The sequence below is a fragment of the Petaurus breviceps genome, unplaced genomic scaffold, assembly GCF_028583685.1.
Source record: "Petaurus breviceps papuanus isolate PSGF00001 unplaced genomic scaffold, PetGlider_PUasm1.0 90594, whole genome shotgun sequence".
NCBI lineage: Eukaryota > Metazoa > Chordata > Mammalia > Diprotodontia > Petauridae > Petaurus > Petaurus breviceps.
The window spans coordinates 5,817,098-5,843,686 of NW_027187281.1; the positions used below are offsets into that span (position 1 = coordinate 5,817,098).

At 36.5% G+C, this 26,589-nt stretch overlaps 1 protein-coding gene across 3 annotated transcripts in view; it reads left to right on the forward strand.

The window, feature by feature from the left end:
* The window catches only part of ESD (esterase D), a 39,086-nt gene extending 12,881 nt beyond the window's left edge, over positions 1–26,205 (forward strand). For all 3 annotated transcript variants that reach the window (XM_069063688.1, XM_069063687.1, XM_069063689.1), the window contains 7 exons: positions 179–267; positions 4,064–4,162; positions 7,394–7,518; positions 9,828–9,947; positions 11,998–12,096; positions 13,189–13,356; positions 25,707–26,205. In XM_069063688.1, the coding sequence (XP_068919789.1) occupies positions 179–267; positions 4,064–4,162; positions 7,394–7,518; positions 9,828–9,947; positions 11,998–12,096; positions 13,189–13,356; positions 25,707–25,787 (781 nt within the window). In that variant the 3' untranslated portion in view covers positions 25,788–26,205. The remainder of the gene's footprint in view (positions 1–178; positions 268–4,063; positions 4,163–7,393; positions 7,519–9,827; positions 9,948–11,997; positions 12,097–13,188; positions 13,357–25,706) is intronic.
* The last annotated feature ends 384 nt before the right edge of the window (positions 26,206–26,589 follow it).

Consider the following 26,589-nt stretch of genomic DNA (forward strand, 5'->3'; position numbering starts at 1 on the left):
TAGATAGGTATGAAGATCCATGGGTCAAGCTCTCTCAAGAAAGAATCAAGGGCACAAGTTTCTAGTAGTCAGCCCTGGCAAGGAGAAGGCTCACCTCTTCTGAAGACTGAAACAGAGGATGAAAAGGGAAAATACTGTCCAGAAAAAAAAATTAATTAAGTATATTTGATTGAAACAGTGTGGAACTAAAATGCAAAATGAAATTTGGAATCTACTTACCACCAAAGGCAGAAACTGGGAAATGTCCTGTACTTTACTGGTTGTCTGGTGAGTATATTTGGAGTTTTTGCTATTGTTTGGTGGCATTTTAAAACTTTTGCCTTCAAGAAGTAATCTTATTCTTTTTAGATCCCTTCTTCAAGGCACAGTTTTAAACTTTTCAGTTTTGAATATTAACTTCTTTGCTGCTCATTTTTTTTTTCAATTTAGCCAGATAATAAGACAGAGAAAATATAGTAACATCTCTGATGAAAAGAGCTTTGAAAGGTTAGTTATTTAATTTCTACTTCTTCAAACACTTGTGTAGTATATAAAGACTTCCCTAATCAAGAGGAAAATATTAAAATGAGAGTAGAACTCATAATACCTGATATACAAAAATAACTTCTTGTCAATGCTTTTGAAAATCTGTTAGTGAAGAATGGTAGAATCATCCCTACAGCTACTTGGCAAATTCTTCTAGAACACTCATAAGAATTGCAGAACCTCAGAGTTGGAGAAGACTTCAAAGGCCATGTCGTATCTCTTATATCTGCTCCTGATTTCTTCTTCAACATCCTCAGTCAGTGGTCATCTGGTCTCTACTAATTCTAGTGAAAGTTGCCCCCATGACCTTCCCAGAACACCTGTTCCATTTTTGTATAGCTCTATTGTAGAATGTCCTCAGAGGTCCCTAGTTCATTTTAGCCTGGTAACATCTTTTAGAACCCTTACTATGTCATCCTTCTCAGGTTTTTTTTTTTTTTTTTAGGATCTGTATATGTAAGAAACTTCCTCTCTGTCTTTATCTGTCATTGATAAAGGCCATCCCCCCCAAGCTGAAATTGACTTATTCTTTGAGTCTGACCCTTCGGCTGTGCCCAGTCCTACATCTCTCTGTATTGTCCATAAAGATAGATTGATACTGTCAGATGCTTTGATGAAGTCTGTTTATACCATGTCTTGAGCAATCCCCTAATCCTCTAATTTAGTGACCCTGTCCAAAAAGTACTTGAGCTTAATTTGCTGTTGTTCTATTCTGGCTGGGGCTATGTTGTTTCTTAGAGATCATGGCTTCTTTTTCTAGATGTTCCCAAGCCATTACATTCTAGATTTTTGCCAGGAATCAAAGACAAACTTACTGGCCTATAGTTTTTTTTTTTTTAATCAGAACATGATGTAAGATTAAGGACTGGATCTCCGCAGTCATATCTACCAGTTCTTTTGGTACCCTGGTGACTTGAATTCATTAAAAGAAAGTAGGTAGATTACTATTTCCTTGCTTATTTTGGATTTAAACTTCCTATTAACAATTTAAATTATGTCCTTTCTAGTCCATGGATCATTCCCCTTAGCAGTGTAAATTGAATGTAAAATAAAAGTTGGGTAGCTCTTCCTTCCACTGACCAGTAAACACTACTTCTCCATGCCCCCCTTTTTTCTCCCAATATAGCTATTTAAAAAATTCCTCTTCGCTGTATGTATTCCCTGACAGCCTCGATTCATTCTGAATTTTATTGCTCCTGATGCTTTTCTTATAGGGCTTTGCCATGCCATGCCATAACATTCTTTTAATTTCTCATTAATCTAGATCAATATTGACATAAGAAGGCTTTTAAAAAATTTCTCACCAGAAACTATATGCAAAATGGCAGTTTTTCAAAATCATTTAGATGACATTAAAAATTAGCTAAAAATCTGATTTCGTTCTTATTAAGAAAGTATTCCGAGGGTATATCAACACTTAACTTTCCTGGAAGTACATTGCAAAAAAAAAATTTTAATATAAATGAATCACTAAAATTATGTTAAACGAAAGTGCAAAATGTTGCAATTTCTTCTCATTGTCTTTATTTAATTTCTAACAAGAGCTGCCAAAGTGAGGATATATTCTTAATTTAGAGCATAACAAGCCTCATTTAATAAGTTACTGTATTGTATATAAGCAGTTCATGACAATAAGAAAATAACAGATTCTTGACCAGAATTAAAACCTATCAGGAATGCCATCAAGTTTTTTTTGATGGATATAAGATCTAGACCACTACTTATTTGTTCACATCAGATGTCAGAACAGGCTTCAGCATTGAGATCCTAGAGTATAGTCCTTAGAAACTGGAACCATAATTCACGAAACAGAATCAAAATCTAGGGCACTTGCGAAAAATTCTTACATTTGCTTTAATCATCCAGTAAAGGATATTCTCACAGGGAAGACAGGCAAAATGCTAACATGATGAAGTTTGGTTTGATTAAAACAATGTACAAACAAGAAGGTTAATAAATGACATCACAGCTCTTAGGTATGGGCTCAAAAGTAAAATCAGTTATGGTTACATGAATAGATTCACAGAGTGGAATTTACAACTACCTTTATTCTCATAAGAAAATAAGACCCAGGAATATTGTCTTTATTCAGGAAAAACTACTGCCTACTCTTGACTTTTAATCTTATTTCTGCCACTAGCTAATTATATTGATTTAGGTAACTCATTTGACCTCTCTGAACCTAATCATTTGTCAAATGATGGTGTTGGACTAGAAATTATAATTTTAATTCATCATAATGAACCTTATTTTCTCAGCTCCAGGGACTACACATTTCCCATTGTGTTCCAAAGGGAAAAGACCATCTGAAATCCTACTAGAGAGAACCTGTTTTATTTCTGGTAGACAGACTTGCTACTGTATTGCCAATTGTCTATGCAACTGTCTCCAGAGAGTTTCTACATATCTCTGAGAAATTCAGAGAAGTGACATAGTAGGTAATTACGGGACCTCAACTCAAACCTATGATCTGTGCCTAGAAGTTTTTATATGTATAATGATTCCACTCAAATATTTGCAATGCTTCCCTGTGGGGTGTTAACAAGCTGACCCACCCTCAATTGTTATGTATATTATTAGATTTTTTGACATTTCTAATTCTAATAATTGACTCCGATTGGGTTGCTTTGAAGCAGAACATCCAGTCCCTGCTCAGTGCTGCCATATCCATAGTGTTAGACACCTAGTCACATTAGTTAAAGTTAGTTTTATTGAGAGGCAGAGCCAAGATGGCAGAGTAGAGTACAAGCACAAACTTGGCGGGAGCTCCTGCTCCAATCACTTCCAATACATGTGAAAAAATGACTCTAAAGTTAGTTTTATCCCTTATCATAATAATATGTCATAGGGATAATCATATTACATAGTAATAGAAAAACACCAGTGAATGCAGCTAGGTCTCACTTTAGAAAAGCCAAAATGCTACCACCAACACTTTTCCTTTGCTCAGTGAGTTCTCTAAATTTAGTGGTAAGATCAGGTTATTTGTCTTCCCAGCTTTGACTCAGGAAGAACTGGGTTCAAATCCTACCTCTGACATTTGCTAACTCTATGACTGTGGGCAATTCATAGCCTTTCTGAACCTCACATACTCACTAAGATATGCTGCTTATTAAGTTGTGACTTTTATAGGTGGGGGGAGTTCCAACACCAAAATCTAGAGATCCCTGATGGGTTGAAGTATGTATAGCTGTAAATATTAAATGAAAGAGAACCAGTTCTTTTATGTTATATAGCATGGAATTACTAGTAGTCCTAAACTTGGAGATTTAATCTGGGATACATGAATTTGTTTTTTAAAAAACTGATAATTGCATTATACTAAAGTAGTTTTCTTTGTAATCTTATTAAAATATTATTCTGAGAAAGAGCCCCTAGGCTTCACCAGACTGCCTGAGGGGCCATGACACAAAAATGGTTTTAAGAACCCCTGTCTTAAATGACTCCTGGTTTATGTGAGTATGCTATATTTGTAGAAAAGTGAAAACTTTGAACACATAACATTGTGTATAATGACATCATTATTTTTGTTCTTCAGGTTTAACTTGCACAGAACAAAATTTTATCACAAAAGCTGGCTATCATCAAGCTGCAGCAGAACATGGCCTCATTGTTGTTGCACCAGATACCAGTCCACGTAAGTATTTTATGGCAGAGATTCTCTGTGTGACATCATCCCCATACTTGGGGCTGAATTTTTATTTAACCTAACATACAAAGAGTGGCCTGCCTATTCTGTTTTTCAGTTCAATTCAACAAATATTTATTGAGCTCCTGCTCACTCTATGCAAAGGTAGTATGAGTAATGCAAGATAAATTAGACACAGTCTCTTCCCTCAACAAGTTTGTAGTATGGTAAGTAGGGAAGATAGGCACACAAGTATGGTATGAAACAGAATAATTCTTTTTTTTTTGGAGGGGAGAATGCAGGGCAGTTGGGGTTAAGTGACTTGCCCAAGGTCACATGGCTAATAAGTGTTAAGTGTCTGAGGCCGGATTTGAACTCAGGTCCTCCTGATTCCAGGGTCGGTGCTCTATTCACTGCTCAACCTAGCTGCCCCTAATTCATATTTTTAAAGCATAAAACCTTTTCACTGTAAATAATAGGAGGAGATATTGACATGTGGTAAGAAAAGAATACTTATATCTTTAAAGCAATAGCTATGTGAAAAATAGAAAAGCATCTGCAAGAATCTGAAGGAGCACATAGGAATTAAGGGGTGGCAGTATTTAAGATATTAGGAGGAATCCTAATTAGCAACAGTTCAATTAAATAGATCTTCCCAATTTGCTTTTTTTTTTTTTTTTAAAACAATTGGGGTTAAGTAACTTGCTCAAGGTTACACGGCCAGTTATTTCTGGGTGTGGTGCTAAGTATCTGAGCCCAGATTTGATCCCCAGGTCATCCTGACACTGGGTCCGGTGCTCTTACTCGCTGAGCCACCTGGCCGCCCCAACTTTTTTTCTTATTAATAAGATCTGTGGGGGGTTTTGGTTTGTTTTTTTCAGGACTTTTTACTTATATACATATATATATATATATATATATATATATATACACATACATACACATATATGTATGTATCTATTTATTGTTCAAGATCTTGTGTTGAAACCACGAAGAAAACCCCTATTATTTGAGACTTGTATAATCATGTTTTTTTTTTAGAGTTAATAATCTTTTAAGGATTTGACATCAATTTAATATATTTAAAGTAGTTTACATCTATAAATTGTTTCCTTGTGGCAGTATCTTTGAAATAGATCCCTTTACTGTTAGCCAGACCAGTGAGAGTTCAGGAAAGCATGTAAAAACTAGGATGATAAGTAATTTTACAACAGAAGAAAAATCTTTTTGGTAACCTGTAAAGTCATAAAATTTGTCCCTCTTTGGTATAATTGCTTCTTGATTCCTAAAAGATAAAAACTAGATTGGATAACTTCATGTACTGTGTGGGCTTTTTGGTGAATATTATTTTTAACCTATATCCATTCTTTGTATAGTATTTGACGGTTGGAGAGTAGATTGGACCAATTCTAACTATGATAGGATACCATCAGGCATCTAACTTCTGTCAGTTGCCTATTCTAGCTTTTCTTACTGATAACACTTTCTCATGGTCATCTTAAAACTCCAAATCTTTCTTTCTAATTTCTCAAAAACCTTCCAAAGCACTATTTGTTTTATCAATACTTTCCTGATTAACTTTATGTGTTTTGCTGCCTTTTGGACACAAAGATAACACAACTGACCATTACTAAGTTGTTTGTAATTCAACAAATGTTCATTAAGTACCCACTGTGTGAATTGTGGTGTCTTTGCAGTAATGGGTAACGGCTGTATTGACACTCTCACATTGTTCCTTTTTCTAAGGCAATGGACCTGAGGTGATACGGTCAAAGAGTAGATCATAGTAGATCAAATTAATCTACTAAGAGATTAAACATATAACTTTGTCCTCATTTTCAGAATGTTTTCACCAGCTGAGTCTACTAGTCTCAGATACCTGTCAAGTAGAGGAACGTTACTCTTGCCCAGAGATAATCAGCAAGCATTTATTAGTGCTTTCTATGTGCTGAGGACTGTGTTAGCTACTAGAGATACGAAGATAGTGAAATGGTACAGAATAACAGTGCTAAAAAAATGTATCTAGGTAAAACTCAACTTCTATCCTCAAAGAGCTGATAGTTTAGTGGAGAAGTAAGAAACAATATAAATAGCTGTAATGCACAATAATGTATAGTAAGCTCATGAAGGCATTGCAAAATAAATACATTTTACAATACATTATTTGAAGAGTTTATCTGAAGTTTGGTATTTACCATTATACTATTTGTTCCCCAAACACCACTCCCCTGCCTTTCTTCCCCCTTAAATTCTGTCTGTACTTTCATTTTCTTGTTACCTGGTAGCTCAATGGTGAGACAGACCATAAAACTTAACCAAACTTTCTCTCAGTTTATGTACTTCTGCTTTATAGTCTCTTTTAATATTATTTCTCATCCCCTTAACACTGCCAAAGAATAAAGACAAAGAATATGTTAAAGATTACCTGAGGTTATATTGTTACCAATTTCAGGACCCATATAGTTTGCACAAATTCTGTACTCGTTTAATTGGTTAGTTGTGTCTGACTTTTTATGACCCCATTTGAGGTTTTGTTGGCAAAGATACTAGAGTGGTTTACCATTTCCTTTTTCAGTTCACTTTACAGAAGAGGAAATTGAGGCAAAGAGGGTTAAGTGACAACTAGTAAGTATCTGAGATTGGATTTGAACTCAGGTCTTCCTCATTCTAGGCTCGGTGCTCTATCCACCGTGCCACCTAGCTGTCCCAAACCCTCAGATATACTGTAATAACAATTTTTGTATCTAACCTGTGATTCCATCATCATGAGGAGATCTTGGTTTGGAAACACCCTCCTCTAATGCAATCATACTAATTGTCCTAGGTCACATTTATAGTGTTTTTTATAGCTTACAAAGTGCTTTCATCAAAACAATCCCATAGGGATACATGTGAAACCTGGGATTGATTTTGATTTCTTACCATGAACATCATGATATTTCTAGTAATACTAATTTAATTTTGAAGGCGTTTGAATTCTAGAATCATAGAGTCTATGTTATTTAGTGGAAAGCTTCCTTTGTTTGAAGTCAAGAGATAGGTATTCAATCCTAGCTGTGTCATTTATTAAAATTACTCAAGCTCTCTGAATCTTCCTTACCTTTAAAATATGGATAACAATATTTGCTTTGCCTACCTCACAGTATCATTAAGATCAAAAAGAACCTTGAAAAACCAAAGTTCTATGTAAAATATTCATAAATACTGTGGTCATTTAACAATGACATTTTGCTTTGATAGGTGGCTGTAATATTAAAGGAGAAGATGATAGCCAGGACTTTGGTACTGGTGCTGGTTTTTACGTGAATGCCACTGAAGAACCTTGGAAAACTAACTATAGGATGTACTCTTATGTAACAGATGAGGTAAGTTCATTGAAATTAACATTTCTATACTTAACTTCAGTTATTTGGATTTGTTTACCAACTGTCTTAGTTTTATTTTATTTGAAAGTTTCAATCTTAAACTCAAGATGAGTATTAGTAAATTGATGTTATGTGTATTTATTGGTCATGTTAGAGAATATATCAAACTTTCTCAAGATATCATTTCCATGAGAGGCAACATGGAATCCAGAGCAGAAAATTGGCTTTAGAATGAGGAATATCATTTAAGCTCTCCCTCTAACCTGTGCTGGTTGTGTAGCTCTGGAAAAATAAGTTATTCAACATCCCAGTGTCCCAGGCAACCCTTGGAGACTATAATTTGTGGAATAGTTGTTGATCTGCATTGATAGAGGGAGTTTAGTCCCTGAGAGCTCCCTAAACTGATGAAATCTCAATTCTGGACCATTAAGGTTTTTACGTAGTCCTATTATTAAAAATTTCTAAGTGTTTTCCAGGTAATAATTATGCTGACCAGTACATATTGATTTTGAGCTTTGGTCTAACAAAACCGGCAGTAACCCAACAGCTGATTAAGAAATTACTCCTCCATAGTTTCTTCTTTTCTCAAATATATTCAATTTCTTCTTTTGTTTGTTATTTGATGTTAGTCACATATCTAACAACTCTAAACTCTCTTCTCGAAAAAAGTATTCATAATATATAGGCATGATTATTTAATCTGCAAGATTTTGACCTCTCTTTTGTCTTACTCTTGAACAATGTTTTTGAATGTTTTGTCTCCGTACTTCTGTATGCCCAACTGTGCATTGAAGTCACCTTGTATTAAGTATATTAAAATGTAAGCTTCTCAAGAAGATGGAGTGTTTCATTGATTGTGTTTTTATCTATAGCATCTAGCACAGTGCCTAGCATATAGGAGGTGCTTAGTAAGTACTTGCTAATTGATTTATATTAATTTAATCTAGAGGGTTTTAAGTTTTTAATAAAATTCTCTACCTCCTCATCCCTTACAATAGTTATATTGATGACCAATCATGGGCACTGCAATATAAAATTATCTAGGTTTCTCATAAAATGGTGTTTCCTTTTGACACACAATAAAACCAGCTCCTTTATTTGCTTCTCTAAGGAAAACCAGTGAGCCATTTTTCCATTTAGCTGCAGCTTCCTTTTATCTCCTGGTTTCATTTATAGTGTGAATGTCAAGATTGATGATTCAGTTTTTCCAATAAGTAGTATGGCCCCTCCTTGGTCACTGGGCTTGACTATCACTTTTGGAATGCTGAAAACCAATTTAATGTTTTTAGTCTATCTAAAAATTGTGATAGAGTGCCCCATCTGCCCCTTTGCTCTGTTACTATTGCTGTAAAAATAGAAGGGGCCTGCCCAGAACTGAAGGGCATTTTTTTTTTGAGGGGGGGGGAGGGGAAGGGAGAGCACTGAGGTTAAGTGTCTTGCCCATAGTCACACAGCTAGTAAGTGTCTGAGTCTGGGTTTGAGTCAGCTCCTCCAGACTTCAGGATCAGTGTTCTATCCACTATGCCACCTAGCTGCCCCCATTTTGCATTTTTCTTTGTTTTATGAGTTATCATGACTGAAAAATTCATCACTGAGTAGCCAGCCTTTTGTAGTTAGCCAGCATGATGCTCAGAAGGCAGGCGCAGTCTCTTTTTTTTTTTTTAATTTTTTAAGCAATCGGGGCCAAGCAACTTGCTCAAGGTTACATGGCCAGCCACCTCTGGGTGTGGTACTGAGTGCCTGAGCCCGGGACTCGATCCCCAGGTCGTCCCAACACTGGAGCCGGCGCTCCCACTCACTGAGCCACCCGGCCGCCTCCAAGCAATTGGGGCCAAGCAACCCGCTCAAGGCCACACGGCCAGGTGTCTCTGGGTGGGCGCCAAGCGTCCGAGCCCGGGACTCGATCCCCAGGTCCTCCCAACACTGGAGCCGGCGCTCCCACCTGCTGTGCTACCTGGCCGCCCCGCAGGCGCAGTCTCTTACCAGGACTTCAAGTTGCTTGAAGCCTTGCCTGTAATGATTTTAAATGAAACAGAGGCAATAATCAATGTGTCTCACTTTCTGTTTGTTTTGAATCACTTTTGAGGACTATGACACTATAGTATAACCAGTATTTTCTTTTTAATAGTAATATCTCTTATTCATAAAGTTTTAAAACTATAATCAGTATATATAAAAGTAAATTTAATCAACTTGTACATAGATTGAATCAGTTACCAGTATTGATTTATTCGTGGTATTATTATTGTGTACCTTGGAAAGAGGCTAAATTTTGCTTATGTTTTTGTTATGTTATTAATTTTTTCCAGTTGCCCAAATTGCTAAATGCCAATTTTCCAGCTGACCCAGAGAAGATATCTATTTTTGGCCATTCTATGGGAGGCCATGGAGCTCTGATTTGTGCTCTGAAGAATCCTGGAAAATACAAAGTAAGATTATGTCACTGTTAAAATGGTTAACATTTCTTTTTAGTGATTTATTAAGTTGAATTTGGGAGTCATTTACCTTTGTAGTATTGACATTAGGATTTTCCGGGGCCAGTGATCAGAAATAAAAAAGATGTCTTCACATTTTATATTGGAAATTTTTGGTACAATATCAGAAGTAAATTGTACCGGCAGTTCCACAGATCCAGCTTGTTGTCTATGTGTCTGTATCTCTAAAATATATTTTCTTCCCAACTGTGTGCTCAACCCTTAAGTTGATGTTTCATCCAAACCAATAGCTGAAAGAAATCTTTTATTAGTTATTCACCAGAAATTTTGTGAAATCTGATTTAGTGCTGGAAGGGACCTTTGAGACCATCTCGTGAGTCCAGTGGCCTCATTTTCTAGATGATGACTCTGGGACCCAGAGAGGTGACCTGCCTAAGATCACATGGATATTAAGGGGCATAGGCAGCATTTGAACCCAGGCCTGCTGTCTTTATGCACATGCCTCTTTACAGTACACTATTTTATTTGCTTATTTTTTGTTCAGAATCAGCTTTCGTCATTTAAAAACCTTATCTAATTGGAATTAATTCTGAGGTACTAATCGTCTGAATGCTGTAACTGCCCTATTCTATCAGAAGCAGCTTGGTAAATTTAACTCTGATTTTCTGAGTTAAAAGGAACTGTCCTTGTAATAGTTTAGGGATTCTTTATTCTTTTTTATTTAGTGATTTATAATAGCTTTATGTCAAATAGCAACACAAACTAAATTTAATGTCTATAATTAAACTAGTTTCAACATGTAAAAATCTTAACTGTTTAGTGACTTCATTTGAGTGTCAGGTTTCTTTTCTAGTCTAATTCACTTTTTCTTTATATGACAGCAGTAGAAATTCTTTATTCATTAACATATTTTTAAGCAGTCCTAAATTCTTTAGGTGAAAATGTTAACTTTCTCTTTTGCCTATTCTAAATATTATATATTTTCTAGTCAGTAACATTGAGTCCTCTATGTTCAGCTCGTTATATAATGGAGAGCAGTACTCTATGGGGAGCTGCAAAGGAAGTTGTAAATGTGGTCCTTGGCAGTAACAATATTCTGCTCTGCTTTGAATCCTTGACCATTTTGAGCTAGCAGCTTCTGGCCTTAAAATGATAGACTTTTGTGGTCTGTTTAATCTATAACCAACCCCAAGGGATTAATTACTAAATTATTCCAAATCTCTTATTCAGAAACGTTTATAATAGAGACTTCTTTTTTTGGCAAGATATGTTTTGTCATTGGCAAGATTTGTTTTGAAATTGAACCAGCTTCCTGTCATGGTAGTTTAAAAAAAAATCTTTTCAGTATGCAATAAAGCAGTTTTCTATTCCCTAAAGCAAAAATAGAACATGTTTACATTTTTCATGTTTTGAAAATTAAATCTAATAAAAACTAGAAGATTATATATAAGGTATAAATTCTTATAGTATGGTATGTTAAGATATAAATTCTTTGAAGCATAAAAATATCTCTACTCCGAATTTCAACCATACAACATGGTAAATGTTTGCTGAGTTATATGCTTGCTTGTGGTATAGAATTCAAAATAATATGGGAAAAAATTGTACCATTATTAGTAATAATGCTATTTAAATTCCAATGTAACTTTCTTAATAACACTTAGAGTATTTCAAAATTAAATGCCATTTATTCACTCAGTCTGTTATGATATCTCAACAAGTTAATTTGCTTTTGGTGGGCATAATCAGCTGAAGGAAAAGTATTAAACATAAACTTCCTTTTATTTAATGTACTTATTTGATGAATAATAATTTATTGCTTTTTGTTATTTCTGCACCCACAATTTACTAGCAGTTTACCAGAATATACAGTGGGCTGTTTCGGCCCTTGAGGCACTTCCAAATCAAGGCCAAAGATATTTCAAGAAAATTGTTCACAAACCTTTTCATGAGTCAGTAGCTTCTTAGTCATTTTCTACTTGTCAGTTCAAATATTGCCTTCCAAAAGGACTGCTTTTGAAACTTGGTTTCTTTGTTCCTGAAGTCTGTGTCAGCATTCTCTCCAATCTGCAATCCAATGCTGTGTCCTTGGGGGAAAAAGGCCTTCAGTGGATATTTAGGATCAGATCAAAGTAAATGGGAGGTAAGTACTAAATAATTCATACCTGATATATTAAAGTCTTTTTAAAATTATACAAACTAGAGAACATACATGCCCTAGCCATGCCTTGAGGTCTATCTAAAATTTAAGGAATAAGTTTCATAGTAGAATATACATATGATGAAAAATTTAATTTTAAACAGTGATTAATTATAGTAGATACCCTAAGAAAAGGATGTTCCAGTAATAGACCTGAATGATGAAAAGACAGTTTGTACTTCTTACTAATACAGAAAGTCTGTGTTCTATTATTTCTTGTAAATTTAGATTAACTAACCTCTTTACTGTGTCTGTGACAGTGCTATGTATTCAGTCAGACTATGACAAGAGCTGAGATATGTAAATGGGGCTTCTTTGTTAGTAACACTTGTGCTGATTTGAATAAAAAGTTCCTGATGGAGAAGTCAGTTTTTTTTTTAAGAGAAAGATTTGTATCTGGTGTGTGTGTGTGTGTGTGTGCGCAAAAATAAATGAGGTTTTCTTTTCCTACATGGAGAAGGGAGAAGAAAGAAAAGTCACATGGTATGGCTAGAAGTAAAAGAATGGTTAGCAGTGTGTGTTTTGGGAGTTGGTAGAGAGGATAGACAGTATTTCCGGTTGGAACATCAAGTATCTAGGTGTGGAAGAAAATAAAAGAATTAGAAACATCTTTAAAAATGATTTGATGTTTTATTGGACTTGAGAGATAGCTAAGAGTTGCTGTAGAGTTACATGGAAAGGGTGTGAGCCAAAGAGTGCTCAAGGAAGATGATCCTTGCTTTTGTGAAGATTAATCAAAGGAAAGAAGAAACTGGGAATTTGAATCCAGGAAGCTTTTTAACCAAAACCTTAAAAATTATCTTGAGATTATAGAGTTTTAATAGCTTCATTTCATATTTAAAAGCTGAAAACATGTTTCAGACTTAATCAATCTTATCGTCTGGGTTGCTTTTAATTTCTGTTTCACTCTAGTAGGAGCATTAAGTATACCCGGCTTACTTTGATATACTGTCTCCAGTATATTCTATATTCTAGAATATCTTCTTTTTTTAAGCATTGTAAAAATTAGTTTTGAATTTTTCATTTTATTTACAGGCATATGATGCTACTCATCTTGTGAGATCTTATCCAGATTCTCATTTGGACATATTAATTGATCAAGGCAAAGATGACCAGTTTCTTAAAGATGGGCAATTACTTCCTGACAACTTTATAGCTGCCTGTGCAGAACGGAAAATTCCAGTTGTTTTTCGATTGCAAGATGTAAGTATTAGGAAACTGTTTCTCTTGAGATTGTGCTACATAATCTGACTCAAAAAACCACTGTCAGAGCTTTTTCTTTGATCTGATTTTGAATTAGGTCTTTCCCAAATATTTCTGGTGTGTTTCTTTAAGGCACATCTGAAAATTAATGTCCCATTGGGTTACAGTAATTTCTGTGTCAAATAATATGTAGAGACCATTTAGGGGAAATATATACATATATATATATATATATATATATTTTTTTTTAAAGCAATTGGGGTTAAGTAACTTGCTCAAGGTTACACAGCCAGTTATTTTGTGTGGGTGCCCAGTATCTGAGGCCAGAACTGATTCCAGGTCTCCTGACGCCAGGGCCAGCGTTTTTACTCACTGTGCCACCTGGCTGCCCCAGAAATATATGTTTTTGACAGTTAAGGAGTACTGGGTAAAAGAAGTTGCCACAGTTTCTTGAGCTACTACCATATAATTAACACAGTAAAAGTAAGTTATATAGCTACATTAAAGACCTGACTAAGTAAAAGCCAGAAGTTTGGATCATTTAAGTATTTCTAACCTTCCTCTAATTCCTATAATAGTCATTGAATATAGTTATCTATTTCATATGGTTGGAATAGATAACTTTAATTAAACCAAAAACATTTTATTGGTAGCCTACTGTATAAAATGGAGTAGGTTGTCTCTAATGGGACTATTTAGAAGTATTTTTTGTTTTTTGGGGGAGGGGGTTGCTTTTTGGAGGGGGGAAGGCAGGGCAATTTGGGGTTAAGTGACTTGCCCAAGGTCACATGGCTAGTAAGTGTTAAATCTGAGGCCGGATTTAAACTCAGGTCCTCCTGACTCCAGGACCAGTGTTCTTTTCACTGTGCCACTTAGCCACCCCATAGAAGTATTTTTTAAGGCATAAAAGTAAAACTAAGTATAGAATGCCCAGTTCAGATAACAACAACAACAATACCGTGTTTCCCCGATAATAAGACCTATCCCGAAAATAAGCCCTTTCCTTACTGTGTAAGATTCCTCTAAAATAAGCCCTCCCCTGAAAATAAGCCCTATTGAGATTGCTATTGTACTGAAGGTGATCCCCTGTGCTACACGCAAGATGACATGATCATTATTGAATAAAGGTACATTTTTTTGTTCACATTTACCTGTTTATTAAAATTGCTGTCAATGTTCATTAAAATAAGCCCTCTGGTGTTTTTCTGTCCAAAAAAATAATAAGACAGTGTCTCATTATCGGGGAAACACAGTAATAAACATTTATATAGCACTTAAAGAATTACAAAGCACTTTATAAAGATTATAAAGTTTTCTCCTTATAAGAACTCTGGGAGGTAGGTTTTATTATCATCTTCATTTTACAGATGAATCAGTGTATACAGGTTTAGTGACTTACCCACAATCACACAGTTCATGTCTGAGGTCAGTTTGAACTCAGGTTTTTCTGATGCCAAGCTCAGTGCATCACTGTACCACCAAGCTGCCAAAGACATAGAATAAGTACTTTCATCAGAGGGAAAATATCTATCCCCCTCTCAGAAATGCAAATAAATGAGGTCAGTAATGATAATTTTTATTCTAAGAAATGAAGTAAATATATAATAATATGAGTTAGTATTTTCTGTCCTTCTTATTTCAATATTCCCGTGACTTTTATGATCTCCTTGATGTAAATGTTGACTCTCCATTGGTTCAGGTTGTCGTCTATCTAGTTCTGCTCATACTGTGCTTCTTGGCCTTGTCTTCAGTAAGTCCTCTATATCAGTGGTTCTCAGCCTTTTTGAGTATTTTGCAGTGGCCCTTTTAACATCAAAAAATGTCATATCTCCACATTAAAGTAGTCGTACTTTGTACAACTCTACAATTATAGAGACAATAATCATTCTTTATCCATTTGGTTTTACCTGTGTAGAACAATCTCTTTTGAATGGTTACAATAAGTCTCATTGTAATATTCAGGGGCTTGATGTAGTCAGCACAAGGTAATCTACAAACTGGTCCATCCAGAATCATTCCTCTTGTTTTGTATCAGACACCTTTGGTTTGCATGTTTCTGTAATGATCAGAAGATCATTGAACAGAGCTATTTCTGCAGTTACAGCTATCCAGGAATCTTGATAAGGTGTTTACAAACAACCTTGTAAGATCTTAACTAAAGCATTGAAGACACTTCGTTGGGAAGTTTTCAGATTGCATTTTGCTCTGCTAAATCTGATGTTTTTTATAACCAACAAACATCTTTCATTTAACTGTGTGACTGTGAAAATGTGGTCTGCTGGCAGAAGCCTGCCTGTTCTTTCTTGTTCCTTTCACTAAGGATACTCTCAATATATGTGTAGACCAGCAGTGTCAGACATGCTGCCTGCAACACTCTAGAGTGTGAACTGAACCAGATTAAAATGTAACAAAATAAATAAAAATATAATAATATACTTAACATTACATTTTAATGTCAATATGTGCTCCACAGGAATCCTTTTGTATGGGTTAGTGGTCCCCATTTCTGCTTGAGTTTGCCACTGGTGTAGATCATTCATGTAAAGATTTTAAAGAGATGAGAAACTATGGGTCCATAGTCACTGATAGTCTCTCCAAATGATTTTCTGTAATAATACTATTCATAATTTTTTTCCTAGTTCAGTATTTTCCCCTCTTTGCTTTTGTAATTATTTCCTCTATCATGAATTTTTGTCTGTGTTTTACTGGGCTTCCTGGCTTCATCCCTGTGTCTGCCATTTCTGCTTCCTCAGGTGGCCATCTGGAGCCTGAGGTCATAACAGCCATGGGCATGACACTGGGCATCATTCCATTGGTACTGATGATAAAAACATCACTAGAGAAATGCTGGTGGATCAGTTCCCCTTTGCTTCTGTTTGTTGACCTCATTTGGTCTCTGAATTTCCTTGTACTGTTCAGATAAAGGTTTCTGCATACTTATTTTCTTCTCCACTATGCTTGGCTATTTTGTGAGGTGATCTTCTACCATCGTCCCCCATGACATTTTTCAAATGAGGTTATATTCCTAATTAATGTTGCCATTGTCTCATGTGTCTCTGCTTGATGAATTAGTCACCAGACATTCATTAAGTGGCTGCTATTGCTGGTCATTGTGCCAGGGACCAGAGATTGAGATACAAATGGAAACAGTCTGTCTTCAGGGGACTTAGGTTCTTTTGGAAGAATAAAATACATACATAAAGGTATATACAAATAAATACAAGATAATGTGGAGAGGCTTGCTGGCAGATCAGGGCACTCAGGCAAAACCCCTTATAGAAGATGTGACCCTTGAGCTGAACTTTGAAAGAAGCTAGAAGCTTATAAAAGTGGAATTAAAGAGAGCACCTTTCTGCCATGGAGGACAAATGTGTCAAAGGTCTGGAGACAGGAAGTGGAAGGCAGTGTGTGAGGAATAAGACTGGAGAGATAAGTTGAAACCAGGTTGTAAGGGGCTCTGATTGTCAAATACAAGAATTTGTATTTTATCTGAGAAGCAATAAGTAGGGGGCCCCCAGAGTTTATTAATCAGGGATGTGACACAGTCAAACCTGTGCTTGGCATCTGTGTGGAGGATGGATTGTTAAGGGGGAAAGACCAGTTAGGAGATGAAGAGTGTTCTGTTTTTGTTAAATGAATATTCACGTGCTTTGAAAGAGTCAGCTAGTGGTACAGTAGATAGAGTGTGGGGCCTGGAGTCTGGAAGTCCTAGTTCAAATCTAGATTCAGACATTTAGAAGCTCTTTGACCCTGGACAAGTCACTTAACCTTTGTTTGCGCCAATTTCCTCAACTGTAAAATGGGAATAATAACATCACCTACCTCCTGGGGTTGTTGTGAAGTTCAAAGAAAATAATATCTGTAAAACAAAAAGTGCTTAGTACAATTCCTGGCACATTTTTGTTGTTTCAGTCATGTTCAGTTGCAGTTGTTTTAGTCACTTCCAGTTCTTTGTGATCCCATTTGGAGTTTTCTTGGCAGAGATATGAGAGTGGTTTGCCATTTACTTCTGCAATTCATTTTACAGATGAGGAACTAAGGCAAACAGGGATAAGTGACTTGCCCAGGGTCACACAGTTTAAATGTCTTAGGCCAGATTTGAACTCAGGAGGATGAGTTCAAGGCCCTGCACTAGAACCATTCCACTACCTAGCTGCCCTGGCACATGAGAGGGATAAATGAATAGATGCTTATTTCCTTCCCTTCCGCCTTCCAAACATTAAATGGGCAAAACTCTTTTTATTTAAAAATGAAGATGGAAAATAATCACATTGTGTAATCTTAATTTTTAAAAGCACGAAGCCTATTTTGTTGACAACAATAAAATGAACCATAAAACCCTACTTCCAATAGGTAGTCCATTTAATAAACTTTTAAAATGTATATCAAATAAATATTAACACAATTTTACAAATATACTTTCAGTTTTTTAAAAAAAAAAACAACCTTTTTTCAAAAACTTAAAAACCAGAGACACCTGCCCAGAGAGAAAGGAATTATATTTGAATTCATTTTTCTTTCTTCAAATTTCTCTTTAAGAATAGAAAAAAAAATTACAGTCATTCATTTAAATATTTAAAATTATACCAGTCAAGCCACCAGGTATTTCAGTATTGATCAAATTAAGTCTGTAAATAGGTCAGTATTGGAAAGGTTTACATAAGTGGTATAGCAGATTGTGTGTTTCTAAATAGATTACACTTCTTGGCAAGAGTTGCATTTTTGGATACCTTTTCTGTCCAGGGACTGTGCCAGGAAATTTTGATGTGACTACGAGATTGTTAGCCTTCAAACAAAGACTTAGAACTTTGGGAGATTGTAGAAGTGGCAAAGATTTGGGGAACAAAGAGGGGAGACACTCATTATTTTCCAAATGTCTTTCTTCTTGGCAACTAAGAAACTTTAGTCTAGACTTAGGCCAGGGCCAAGATAAAGTATTCATTCAACAACTCCAGGGTAAGAAAACATTGAAAATGCTGCAGCCCAATCCATTGTTCAGCTTAGACAGTTTTCCCTTGGCTTTCATTCTGGCAAGATCAGAATAAGTCTGGCCTGCACAGTCTAAACTAGGTTTTGCTTAGACTTTCTGTCATTGAGTAAACAAATGAATGGAAATGTGCCGGACCATGACTCCAGAACCAGAGTCTCAGACAAAACCTCTCTTGACTTCGGTTTGCCCAAAGGCTGAGATCTTGATTATCTGTTTAAAATCATAGGCAGAGCTGGAATTTAGTTGATCCACCTTATTTTGTCAGTGTGAGAAAAACCAGGTTCAAAGGGATTAAGTGATTTATTGCAAAACAAGGTCTAAAATCCAGGATTCTAAAAACCAGGAAAGTACCATGGGAGCAGGGCCTGGGAGCTATTGTTTTTCAGGTACAGAAGTTACACAGGGTGGGTTGAGAAAGGAAGCTCAATAACCAAGGAGTGAGGCAATTGCCATAGCCTGTCTTTAGAGGCTTCAGGAAGGAGGGATTGGCAGTTTTCTCTGGTGCCTAAGGTACTTCTGCTTAGAGGTCCAAAAATCCAACGCTGTTTCTGCCAGTATGGGCAACTATCTTAATTATACCTCAGAGATCTCTGATTTTGTCAGTGTGGTTACCCTCTTCTTAGCGCTGATCAAAACCCCTGGACAGCCAAATAGATGATCTTTGAGGGTTGGAATGGATTTTTTAAAAAGCCATTCTTGTGATGAGCCTATCCAAACTTTGACAAGATCATCTTCAGATGATAGGTCCACCACTTATGGCCTTAATTTTTAAGCATTTCTGGCTCAGTAGGACCTTCCAGAGCTTGCAGTCCACTAGCATAACCTTGGAGAACCTTAGATTACTTCTGCTCCCAGAAGAGACATCAGAATAAGACTTTAGTGGAGAGATCCCAGCCATCTATAAGTGAGAGAAACACAGGCCATCTTTTTCTTTGCTTTCTATGAAGACCCTTCTTGAAGACTTAATCCATGATTTAGTTATGAATTCTTAGGGCTGTTGAAATTAAGGAAAACATTGCCTTTTAGTGTCACCATCCAGTATACTATTTAGAATATGGATTCTACTTTGAGAACTGAATGAAGGAAAAAACATGTGGGAGTTTTTTTAAAGCTTAGCTTCAAATAGAATTTTGCTGTCAAAGACTTTTTCTTTCAAAGCATATTGTGGGGGAAGAGGAGTGCACTGCCCCTTTAATGACACAGAACACGAGCAAGCTCATTACAGCCATTTTATAGATAGAAAATAGTCTAGCTAAGAAAGGAATTTACCAAGAGGTTAAGTAAGATAGTCAGCAAAGTCACCAAAACTTCTCCCAACTTCTTCTTCTTCACAACTTGAACTTAAAACAAGTAAAAGAGGACACACATATCTTTCGCTTTACAGTCCCTTAATCAGGAAATATACTAACTTTTTCTCAGTCATCATTGTTCTTGACGTCTGTGCAGCCTTTGACACTGTCAACTATCCTCTTCTCCTTGATACGCTTTTCTCTCTAGGTTTTTGTGACTGTACTTTTTCCTTATTCTTCTACCTGTCTGATCATTCCTTCTCAGTCTACTTTTATGGAACTTCAGCCAGGTCATGCTCACTAAGCATAGGCATCCCAGAACTCTGTCCTGGCATTGCTTTTCCTTTTATAGGGTTTCTCTTATCTCATTAGCTCCCATGGATTCAATTAACATCTTTATGCTAATGATTCTCAAATCTCCTTCTCCAGTCTTACACCTCAGTTGCCTATTGGACATCTCCACCTGGATCTTAGACATCTTAAACTCAATATGTCTGAGTCTCAATTCATTATCTTTCCCCCCAAATGCTTCCTTCTTCCTAACTTACCTTTTAGTGTTGAGAGTACCACCATCCTCCCAGTCACTCAGGCTTACAACCCGGGTGTCATCCCTCCACTCTTATTCCTCATATCCAGTGTCTTGACAAGGCCTGTTGATTTTACCCTTTTTACCCCTTTCACATATGTCTTCTTCTCTCCTCTGACTCTGCTACCACCTTGGTGCAGGCTCTTCTCATCTCACCCCTAAACTGTTGCCTGATGGTTGGTCTGCTTGCTGCTTTCCACTCCAGTCCATCCTCCACTCAGCTGTCAAAGTCATCTTCCTGATGGACTTGACTAACCATGTCTCCTTCTTACTCAGTAAATTCCAGTTGCTCATCATTACCTCCAGGATCAAACATAAAGCCCTTTGTTTGGCCTTTCATAACTTGGTTCCTTCATCTCCCTAACTTCCCTGGCTTCCTTCAAGGCCCAGCCAAGACCCCACCTTCTACAAGAACCCTTTTCTGATTCCCCTTAACACTAGTACCTTCTGTCTAGTAATTATCTCTAATTTATCCTGTATCTATCATATTTGTATGTAGTTGTTTGCATATTGTTTCCCCATTAAACTGGCAGTTCTTTGAGAAATGGACTTTTACTTTTTTTATGCCTAGCATTTAGCACAATTTCTGACACATAGTAATTACTTTAAAATGTTTATTGACTGACTTAACTATCCTCTGATTTTCAGAATGTGTCACTAAAAATTCTGTTTTTAGTTCATTAATTTAATTTTTCTTGGTTCCTTATGTCAGATGTTTACTTTTTTTTTTTCCAGAAAGGTGGATTTTTGACTCTACAAAGCAGCAATATTAGTGAGAATAATACCATATGGATGTTTAATTATTTGCTTTGAATTTTGAAATTCTTGGGTAGCATATAGAATTCTCTTTGATTATTTCCATTAGGATTCACAGGTGTTAGCACTCTGCCACTCAATACCTAATAAGTTCAGTTGAATGTGTACTGAATTGTAGGGTAAAATACTGATCCTAATTACAGCAGGGTTTAAAATCCATACCTTTTTTAGAATGCTTTGTGCTGCAGACCTGTCTATTTCCTTCATTCAGGTCCATCACTCTATGATTTGCAGCCTCCCATTGAAATCTTAACTTTGCAAGTTCTCAGAGATGTAGAAGGATACAAATGTGCCCCTCTTTATATAATAACTTAGTGATGCAGAAGTATTAGCACTTGGTCTACAGGGGAATAGAAATAACCCTGGGAAAATGAAAGGGCAGAAAAGCAGGACTAGTTCAAAAGAGAAAAAATACAACTGCTCAAGGGAAACAGATTCAATAAAAAGGACCCCTGATTTGATGGTGAGAATTGAAGGACAGGTGGACACAAAGATTGAGCCAGAGAAGAATGTCGCATTAAACAAAGTAAAAGGATTTACTTAGTGCTTACTATGTACCAAGCACCAGAGGAAAGAATTACCAAAGTCCCTGCTCTCAAGGAGCTTACATTCTAATTGGGAAAGGCAACATGTAGAAGGGAGTGATGGCCTTGGAAGGGCATTTTGTTGATGGAAGTCACAGGAATGGGCACTTGATTGAAAAGTCCTTTCCAGGAATGTATCTTCTAATTTGATTGGTTTTTGTTCCCAAGGCAAGAGGTGGAAAATCATGTCCTGCCCCATTCCCTGTGTCAGGAAGATGGGCCAAGTGCCAAGAAACATGATTCTTTATGGGTTCCTGCTGCTTGTAATGTAATGCCAAGGAAAGGCAACTTCCCAGGTTCAAAATACCAGCATAGGTGCTCTCTATTTTATTCAGTAACAAACCCAGAACAGAGAAGATTAAAACATGACATCATTCCAAATACAGCATTTACTAAGTGTGATTAAATAATCTCCAAGTACTACCCCACCCCAGGACCTTCCAATCATTCAATCAATTACAAAGTCTCTGTTCCAAATACTTCTCCACCCCTAGGCTATACCTTAATTAAGTCCACCACAAAGCCCCTCTTCTCAAATGGAGATTAGTTTCCAAACATAAGTAAAATACATTCGTTTGCTCAACCATAGAACACAAAAAGGTCAAAAGTTCCCCACCCCTGGATCACAATTGAATCTACCCCAGAGTTACATCAAGTTTAAACACAGCACTTAATACCCAAATGGAGGTCTTTTCTTCATCTTGACAAGAGGCAAGTTCTCAGCAATCTTAGTTCCTGGAGAGACAAGGCTTAGCAAGGCCATAAGATACATTGCCAGTCCCTTCATGAATTTATCCTCTGTCTGTAGAACAGCCCTAGAACCCCTGAACACATTAGCAAAGCCCTCTCCCAGGATTTCTGTAAACATACAACAAGAAAATCCTTCTTCAGGGCTTCTGAACCAACAGAAAGGCTCCCAGACCCCTGCAACAACAGTACTGTCCCTCACCAGTGGACAGTATTCATTCTGTCTGCAGGACAGTCTCCAGACCCCTGCAACAACAGTACTGTCCCTCACCAGTGGACAGTATTCACTCTCTGTCTGCAGGACAGTCTCAGGCCTTCTTAACCAAATGCCAGGTTCCAGGACTTCTTCAACAGGACAGTCTTTCACCAGTGGACAAATCTGGCAAAATAACATCAAAACAGACAGACAAAGTACCAGCAAAACAGCCATGTCTCCTCAGTCCTTGGCAGCTCAGGGGGCAGGTCTCAAAAGTCCAGGGCAATTCAAAGCAGCCACCAGCAATCCTCTTTAGTCTCTCTCTCTCTCCACGAGGTGCTGCTTCCAAAAAAAAAAAATCTTCCGCCTCTCTCCAGTGTCTCTCCAAATCTACGTCACCAGCTCCTCCCACTTCAGGACTTTCTTTTCACATCAACAAGCCCATCCCACAGGTGGGATTAACAAACTCTGGGTTTTAATACAATCAAATTGAAAACCAAGCCAATACAGGGGAATCTTTAATTGCCATTACTATCACACTGCTCCTAAACTTACTGCTTATTAATTAGGAAGGGAGAAAAATATGTCCTTAACTAACAAGGAAGAAATAAACCTGAACTCACACAGATCTTAAAATAGGCTCCTTTGATGCATCTTTGTAGGGAGCAAAGACAACTGAAGAGCAAAGACAACTGAAGAGGAAGCATGGAGCAGTTGATTGGCCAAGTGTTAGAAGATTCTTATTCTATTCTTAACACAATCTCTTGCTGTACAAATATATTCTTTGAGTATGAGAAAGCCAGGCAGTGTCCAGTCTGGTACCCAGAATGGGACTACCATATGCTTGTTGGGTGACTGACAGGTGACACATGCTGTCATTCTGCAAAAGGAAAAAAAAAACATCATTCACATTTATATTGTATCTTCAGATTTTCAAAACTCGTTCTTTACCCCCTGTGAAGTTGGCGTTACAAGTATTGTTTTCTGCATTCTACAGATAAGGAAGCTGAGGCTCAGGGAAGTTAAGGGACTTTTCTTTGACACAGCCAGTAAGTTTTTAGAGACAGGATTTGAACTCAGGTCTCTTCTTTTGACTCTGTCTTGTTCTCTTTCTGTTATATCCCGCTATCTTGAAAAGCTGAGAAGCTTAAATAGTTACAATCTGTTTTTCCATCTCTAGTCCTCTTTCTCCTATGTGTTGTGTTTGTTTCTTTTAGCTTTATATCCTTCTAATCATTTGGGACCTAGAGAAAAGTTTTTCTTCTTGTCTAGACACAGAAATGTGAAAACAAATAATCCAGCGCTTGGTCCTAAAAAGGCAACACTCTTGTCAGATTAATTTCCACATGTAGCCTGGAGAAAAAAAGTAAATGGATTGCTTTTGAATTGCTTCCATAATTTTCATCTCAAAGTATTTCTTAGTTTCTGGTTCCCAGAAATTTACAGCATGGTACAAGAGTCAGAAAATGTACTGACTCATCTTTATTTTTTTTTTTTAAGCAATCTGGGTTGAGTAGCTTGCTCAAGGTTACACGGCCAGTTATTTCTGGGTGTGGTGCTAAGGATCTGAGCCCGGATTTGATCCCCAGGTCATCCCGACACTGGAGCCGGTGCTCTTACTTGCTGAGCCACCTGGCCGCCCCACTGACTCATCTTCTGTAGTTCCTAAGGATTAGTAACTAAACTCTAAAGCACAGGTGATATTTTTGTTTGTTTTTTCTATATGGTTAGTTTAGTGGGCTTTTTAAGTATCTACTCTCCTACTTTTCTCATCAAACTTGTGCTGTTGAATAAAAACTAGTATTAAGCTAAAAACTGGGAAAGCCTTCCTAAATTTCCCTTAACTTCCTTTACCAGTGAAGGATTATGATTCCCCTATAGCCTCATGGGACCCCAGAAAGTAATTTCATTTCTAGCAAACCTTTGAGTTTGTTCAGGTCTGTAATTGAACATATTTCGTACAGAGCCCTATCCTCAGAGTAGACAGTGAAATTTCTGTAGGGGGCTGTTCTCAGTGACTTTTTTCCCCTCCTACATCTGTCTCCCTGTACTGTTTTTCCCCTTACATTTATCCTGAAGGCTTTAATTGAACAAAGTAGTCTCTTCTTAACTTTTGCATTTGTCTGCCAGTTCCATGTTGATAGACTTTGACCACACTCAATATGTTGCCAAATCGTATCAAGGTAACTCCCTTAAATTTAATTGATGTGACTTTTTGAAATAAATATATCATAAATTTCTTTAAAACCAATTAATATATTCAAGTCTGACGTTATATCCAATATTCCACACCTGTTCCCGCACCACCACTACCACCCCCCCTAACCTCTGCAAAGGAATAGGGAAGGTGTCTTCTTATATCTCTTCTTTGAGGCCAGCCTCAGTGATGTATATCATATATTTTTATTATGATGAATATATTATATATGAAAATATATAAATGGAATTTTAATGAAATGTGGTAGATAAGTGATTATATTGTTTGGGCTCAAATATTTTTTTAGTCCTTTCCAGTATCCATTAAATAAGTCTTAACTAACACCTATTTGCTTTGTATCTATATTTTAACATCATTGGAAAATTAAAAGATTTGAGAACTGCCCCCAGAATTATAGATTTAAGATACCTTTACTGTCTAGGAAAAGATATTATTTGTGTGACTGTGGCTGTTTTCTCCAAATTTTTGTTTTCTATGTGCATATTTATGATATGAGATTCACTTCATTATTAATTGGTGTTTCCCTTGTCCAGCTTGAAATTCAATTTCTTTCTTCTCTACGTTTATGAATCTCCACTGAATGATATTATGGTTTTTAGGAATGCCAGCAACATCTCTATTCCACATAGGATATTAAACTTCATTAATGTACTGATATCTTCTTTTCTTAGCATAATGAAACGGTGATATAAACCAGTATCTGTGGAATGCTTATTTTTTCCTCATTTGTTTAGTTTAAATTTTGTTACAAAGTACATTGTGGTTTAAATATAAAATGCAAACTTCAAAGTGTGTATGTAGAAATCCTTTTATTTTTCATTGAAAATGTCTTTCAGGCAAACTAGATAATTTTTTAGGCCTTAGTATTACTTTGCATATGAATTATCTGTCTTGGTGATCATCTATGTTTGTTTTCTTTTCCAGGGGTATGATCATAGCTACTACTTCATTGCAACTTTTGTTAATGATCACATCAGACATCATGCAAAATACTTGAACGCATAAAGCTCCATGTACAACTAATCTCACAATTATAAAAGTTACCATGTAGTCTGAACTTTTGAAAAGATAGAATTATACATGAAAAATTACTGCCTGTGCATGTTCATTTCTAATTTTTATCAAAGGCTTGTTACCTTCTGAATACGTATTTAAAATCAGGCAATCAGATTCCTTTTTCTTCCTCGTAGGTACCCTGATAGAAGACATGTCATAACCTACGGGCAGTTTGAAATCCTTGTAAAATTAAGTTTAAAGGATCACAGAATATGTAAATAATCACAGTTGACTATAAAGAATACAATAATTCAGAGGCATTTGGGGACGTAACAATGAGTTGTTGGTCATTGGTTGTATCTGTTCTTAGAGAGCTAAATTATGGAATTGTATAAAAGTAACTGAATAAAGAGACTTAATGCATTGATGTTGGTTGTGCTAAATGTTTTCTTTTAAGCTTTCTTTAAGGATAAAAGAATTAACTACATATGGTTGATGAAATGAGTGACTTATCTCTCTTTGTAAATGCCTCTTTGTCAACTATATAGAACAGGTGGACAAGGAACTCTTAATATGCCACGCTAGCAAAGAAGACTAAGGAGCCATTAGAGAGGTAGGAGTCAAACCAGAACAAAGTAGTGTCACCAAAAACCCTGAGAGGGAAGGATATAGGCCTGAGGCCTGCTCTTCTAACTGGTGAGCTCCCTGCCTAGGCCTCCTTGAGCATGTTTGAAAGCAGTAAAAAAAGGAACCAGTTGATAGGGTTGAAGATAAGTTGAAGATTCAAGAGACTGGGAATGATTAATGATGC